The sequence below is a fragment of the Lycium ferocissimum genome, chromosome 5 (assembly GCF_029784015.1).
Source record: "Lycium ferocissimum isolate CSIRO_LF1 chromosome 5, AGI_CSIRO_Lferr_CH_V1, whole genome shotgun sequence".
Taxonomy (NCBI): Eukaryota; Viridiplantae; Streptophyta; class Magnoliopsida; order Solanales; family Solanaceae; genus Lycium; species Lycium ferocissimum.
Genome location: NC_081346.1, coordinates 60,843,957 through 60,850,177, shown reverse-complemented (window position 1 = coordinate 60,850,177; position 6,221 = coordinate 60,843,957). Strand labels below are relative to the sequence as shown.

General features: G+C 41.6%; 1 protein-coding gene across 1 annotated transcript; it reads left to right on the top strand.

The window, feature by feature from the left end:
• Nucleotides 1–4,983: 4,983 nt before the first annotated feature.
• Nucleotides 4,984–5,388, top strand: LOC132057886 (uncharacterized). The gene has a single exon (XM_059450477.1). It carries the CDS (start codon nt 4,984–4,986, stop codon nt 5,386–5,388), a length of 405 nt encoding a protein of 134 aa, XP_059306460.1.
• The last annotated feature ends 833 nt before the right edge of the window (nt 5,389–6,221 follow it).

The window sequence follows — 6,221 nt, the reverse complement described above, 5'->3', positions numbered from 1 at the left end:
GATATGGTTCCATGTTCTATGTTAGAGACTTTGCGAAACGAGATGTCATGTGTACAACTTGGTAACACGGCTCCATAAGCCAACGGGTTGTTATATGTGTGTACTATAGATTTCGTACGATTACGGATATCGTTGGACATAAAGAAGAAGCAAAGCATTTTTGTTTCTACCGAAGTTCTATTATGTACTCGAATGACTAAGGGCCCAATATGAGTACGAGTATTACGATAGTCAGAGGGTTCGCTCGGCTCTAGACAAGGATCGGGTGCCCATCACACCCTATCGGAAATCGGGGTGTGACAATGAGGCACCCCAAAAGAAACCCATAAGAGCATTCACTCCTTTGCTAAAATCAAGGACTAGTTTATTTGCCAAGCAAAGAGACGCCGGGCGAATGAGCACTGGTCCACCAAAACCTGCTAATCCCTCGGATTGATGGTACAGGCCGAATTTCACTTGCACCTACCATTCTAACCAAGTTGGCCACGCCACCGAATATTGCATAAACCTAAGGCACAAACTGCAGGACATGATTGACAATCATGAGCTTATCCTAGAACCAACACCTCTAAATATGGACACAAACTGGCTCCTAAAGCATGGAGGGAACCAAATTCACATGATAGAAAGAGATGATGAATGGGAAAAGAGCCCGATGATAATTCGTCCAGATTTTGAAGGGTTAGAGAGCACCGTCGCATCATTGTCTTTACAAGAGCGAAAAGAAGTGTTAAGCCCTTTGACAAAGAAGTACGAGACGTACGCCATAGACAAAAGAACCTTTCGTGCTCAAATATCCCTCAACAGTCGCTCGAATTCATAACGAGCCATTCATACTCAAAACATCAGGACCATTTAAGAACGCACCCTTTGTGATCAAAACGCCGCACCAGATGATGGTCAATAAAAAAAAAGTTATTGTGGTTTAGGGTATAACCAGGTCAGGAAGGTGTTATGCCCCAGAAGAACTTGTGCTTGAAGCGCCACATCGTGAAAACCCTCAGAAAAGACCAATCACCGAGGGCGAAGCTGAAAACTTCTGAAGGCAAATGCCAGTCAAAGATTATTCGATTGTTGAGCACCTGCATAAGACTCCTGCCAGGATATCGGTAATGTCCCTGCTACTCAGTTCATCTCAACATCGTTTAGCTTTAATGAAAGCCTTGGATGAAGTCCAAGTACCCCCCGGCACTACAAGTGAAACATTGGCAGAAATTGTGAGGTATGTTGTGTGAGCACATAGGCTATCATTTTCTGATGATGAATTACCAAAGGAAGGCAAGTCCTACAATAAGGCCCTACACATAAAAGTCAACTGCCATGACAAGATTATTCCCCAAGTGCTGATTGACGAAGGAGCTGGGTTGAATGTATGCCCTGTGACGACTATGAAACAACTCGGGTATGATATTAGCAAGATCCGTCAGAGTCAAACCAACGTAAAATCTTATGATGGCGCGACTAGCGACCCAATTAGAGAAATAGATCTACACATACAAATGGGCCTCGCGGAGTTCGTAGTGGAGTTCGTCATCATGGACATCAAAACAAGCTCTAACTTGTTGTTAGGCCGACCATGGTTGTACGTCGCCGGGGTTGTAGCATCTTCGTTACACCAGTATCTCAAATTCATATGGGATGATCAAGAAGTCTTGATTCACAGCAAAGGAAGTGTCCACAACTATCCGGATAACTCTATACCAGTCATAGAGAAGTCGCCAGTTGGTGCTGATTTTCACACTATTGAATTAGCCATGATAGGTCGTAGGGGAGATGATAAAGATATCCCTATGCCACTGGCCTAAAAATGGTTGTTACAACTATGAGAAGGAGTGGGTTTAAGCCCGGGAAAGGTCTAGAAAAGAACTTACAGGGAATCAGAGAACCAGTAAGCATCAAAAATGGGAAGTATCAATTTGGGGTTGGATACGAGCCATGTGAGGCAAAAGAAGGAGAAGATGAATAGGGACCAAGAGGCCCCATTGAAATGAGAAAGTCGTTCCCTCGTCCATACCAGTCCTTCACAGCAGGCCCGTTGAGTCGCAACAACGAAGATCCAGAAAAGGGTTTAGGGACGCTGTTTTGGGAAGAAGAATGTGCCACCATCATTGAAGAATGCTTTGAAGTATTAGAGATTCGTCATGCTGAACCAGGAGAGAAAACAAGCGGGTGGACTTCTACCCCGTTGTTCACTCTACGGTACAAAGAATGCTCATTTTCAGAAAAAATAGCTAAAGTCGGCTTCGAGGCCCAGTTTATCGCCTTTTCATGTTTTTATAATAACGGAAATGGCTCGATGTTCCATTCCGAGTCAGGACCACAGTTTGTATCACTCTTTTAAATTTCAATGAAAATGCCTCAAAGTTTATAATAAAATCGTTTTACTATACCTATACATACATACATACATACATATATATATATATATATATATATATATATATATATATATATATATATGTATATATATATATATATATATATATATGATTAATATTGCTTTTATATGATTAATTATTTTGTTTTACGGTAATAATAAAGAGGCCCAAATAATGTCATGACATGTTACGAAACAAGTAAAAATGACGACCAACAAAATGACGATCAAGAAGAAGAGATAACTGAAACAGAAGGGTTGATAGATGTCGAAGAAAAATATGAGAATAGACCAACGCCAAACCTAGAGGAAACAGAGGCAGTTAATCTAGGAAATGAAGAGTTAGCTCGGGAAACTAGAATAAGTGTGCACTTGACAGAAGCTGAGAAAGAAGGGTATCAGAGTCTGCTGAAGGAGTATGAAGATGTCTTCGCTTGGTCATACGCCGATATGCCGGGTTTGAGTACGAACATTGTTGCCCATAGGTTGCCGATCCTCGAAGGATTTGCCTCGGTAAAACAGAAAATCAGGCAGCCTAAGCCTGATGTCAGCATCCAAATTAAAGAAGAAGTAGAAAAACAAATTTAGTCGGGGGTTCTAATTAAAGAAGAAGTGATCTCAACCGTGCTAGCCCAAAGGATAATTTTTCACTCCCGAACATTCACATACTCATTGATAACAGCACCAAGCATGAGGTCCAATCTTTTATGGATTGCTACGCGGGCTATCGACAGATACTGATGGATGAAGAAGATGCTCAAAAGACGGCGTTCATCACACCATAGGGAGTGTATCATTACCGGGTAATGCCTCTTGGACTCAAGAATGCCGGCGCTACTTACATGAGGGAGATGATCACCATTTTTCATGATATGATGCATAGAGAGATTGAGGTGTATGTGGATGACGTCGTCAGCAAATCCCGATTGGGTGAGGACCACCTTGAACATTTAAGAAGATTCTTTGACAGGCTCCACAAGTACAATTTGCCATTAAATCGTGCAAAATGCTCATTTGGAGTACCCGCTGGGAAATTACCAGGGATCGTAGCCGGTCGTCGTGGTATTGAGTTATATCCCACTAAGATCAAAGAAATCTAAGAACTACCACCGCCAAGAATGAAGAAAGAGGTCATGAGTTTCTTAGGAAGATTGAATTATATTGGACGCTTCATTGCCCAGTCCACAGTGATCATAGAGCCAATCCTCAAACTTCTCAAGAAAGATGCTCTAACTAAATGGACAGAGGACTGTCAGAAAGCCTTTGACACAATAAAGAGATACCTGTCAAATCCACCTGTTTTGATCACGCCAAGGCCAGGAAGTCCTTTGCTGCTATATATGTCAGTATCAGAAAATGCTTTTGGGTGCATGTTGGAACAAAATGACGAAACAAGAAAGAAAGAAAGAAAGAAAGAAAGAAAGAAAGAAAGAAAGAAAGAAAGAAAGAAAGAAAGAAAGAGAGAGCCATCTATTACATCAGTAAGAAATTCACACCCTACGAATCCAGTTATTCCTTGGTGGAAAAGACGTGTTGCGCTTTAACCTGGGTATCTTAGAAGTTGAGACGTTATATGGCTGCATACACGACCCATTTGATCTCAAGAATGGATCCACTAAGGTACATCTTTCTCCAGCCCATGCCCATAGGGAAGTTGGCCAAATGAAAAATGTTGTTAAGTGACTTCGACATCTAATACATTGCGTAGAAAGCAATCAAAGGGCAAGCACTGGCAGATTTACTGGCAGGAAGTCCAGTAGATGACAATCCCGTACCTTTGTGGACTAACTTCCCGGATGAAGAGATAATGACAATTGAAGGCGAAGAGAGTGAAGACGAGTCAGGATGGAAAGTATACTTTGATGGAGTGGTCAACTTTAAAGGATCAGGAGTTGAAGCCGTCTTAGTTTCAGACTAGGGCCAATATTATCCAATGGCGGCTAAGTTAAAATTTAGTTGCACCAACAACATGGCTGAATACGAAACATGTATCTTGGGTCTACGTTTAGCCCTCGACATGGATGTAAAAGAACTTCAGGTAATTGGTGACTCAAATTTGCTAATCCATCAAGTTCGAGGGGAGTGGGCCACCAAAAATGAAAAGATCATACCGTATGTTGGACTTGTGCGAAGATTGGCAGATCGGTTTCAAGAAGTCAAGTTCAAACACATACCAAGAACCCAGAATGAGTTTGCTGATGCATTGGCAATAATAGCATCTATGATTCAGCATCCCGACAGTAGATACATTGATCCTGTCAAAATTGAGATCAGAGATTAACCAGCCCACTGTGCTTTCGTAGAGGCGGAGGTTGATGGAAAACCTTGGTACGTTGACATTAAAATGTTCTTGGAGAAAGGAGAATATCCCGAAGGAATCACCTTAAATCAGAAGAGTACTATCAGGAAGTTAGCGGATGGTTTCTTCCTCAACAAGAATGTCATGTACCAAAGAACTCTAGATTTGGGATTACTTAGATGTGTTGACCCTGTCGAAGCTACAAAATTGATTGAAGAATTGCATCTTTGGAACACACGGACCTCACATGAATGGGTTCGTACTAGCGAAAGAAAATCTTAAGAACGAGGTTATTCTTTGGATGACCATGGAGAATGACTGTAGCAAATTCGTCCAAAAATACCACAAGTGTCAGATTCATGGAGACTTGATAAAGGTCCCTCCAATAGAACTGAATGCTATGACGTCACCTTGGCAATTCACCGCTTGGGGCATGGATGTCATAGGACTAATTGAGCCAGCTGCATCAAACAAACACCGCTTCATTTTGGTCACCATAGACTACTTCACCAAGTGGGTGGAAGCAGTATCTTATTCATCGGTGACAAAGAAAGTGGTCACAGACTTTGTGCTCAACAACATCATATGTCGATTTGGCATCCCAGAATCAATCATAACAGACAATGGGGCTAATTTGAATAGCCACTTGATGAAAGACATGTGTGAGCAGTTCCGAATCACTCATCAGAATTCAACCGCGTACCGGCCATAAATGAACGGAGCTGTGGAAGCCGCCACCAAAAACATCAAGAAGATCCTCAGAAAGATGATCGATAACTACAAAGACTGGCATGAACAATCGCCTTATGCATTACTGGGATACCGCACTACTACCAGGACTTTAACTGGAGCCACCCTGTACTTGTTGGTGTATGGCACTGAAGCAGTAATACCAGTCGAAGTAGAAATCCCTTCACTTCGAATAATACAAGAAGTTAAGTTGGATGATGCGAAATGGATCCGCAAAAGGTATGAACAACTGGCTTTGATAGATGAGAAGCGGATGATTGTTGTTTGCCATGGCCAACTGTACCAACAAAGAATGGCTTGAGCTTTTAATAAGCATGTGAGAACTAGGGTTTTTCAAATCAGGCAATTGGTGCTCAAACGAATATTCCCTAATCAAGAAGAATACAAAAGAAAGTTCGCACCAAGCGCGAGGCCCCTATATGGTGCGAAAATCTTTGTCGGGAGGAGCCGTAGTACTTCCTGAAATGGATGGTCAAGAGTGGCCAAGAGCAATAAATTCAGATGCTATCAAGAGATACTACGTGTGAAGAAGAAGACGACTTTGAAAATTCAGAGTTTTTATAGTTTATGTTGCTTTAATTAAGTTTATTTTGCTTGTAATTCTGCCTTTTTAGAAAGAAAAAAAAAACAAATCCAAAATCATGTACGAACTACGCAAGGACCTGATTCCCTATACTTATAAGGGGATACGTAAGCGCTTTTCCAAGCTCGGTCGCTTTAATCAAAAAACACAAAAATTACGTATTCTGAACTACGTTATGACCTGATTCCCATCTAGGATACGTAGGCGCTCTT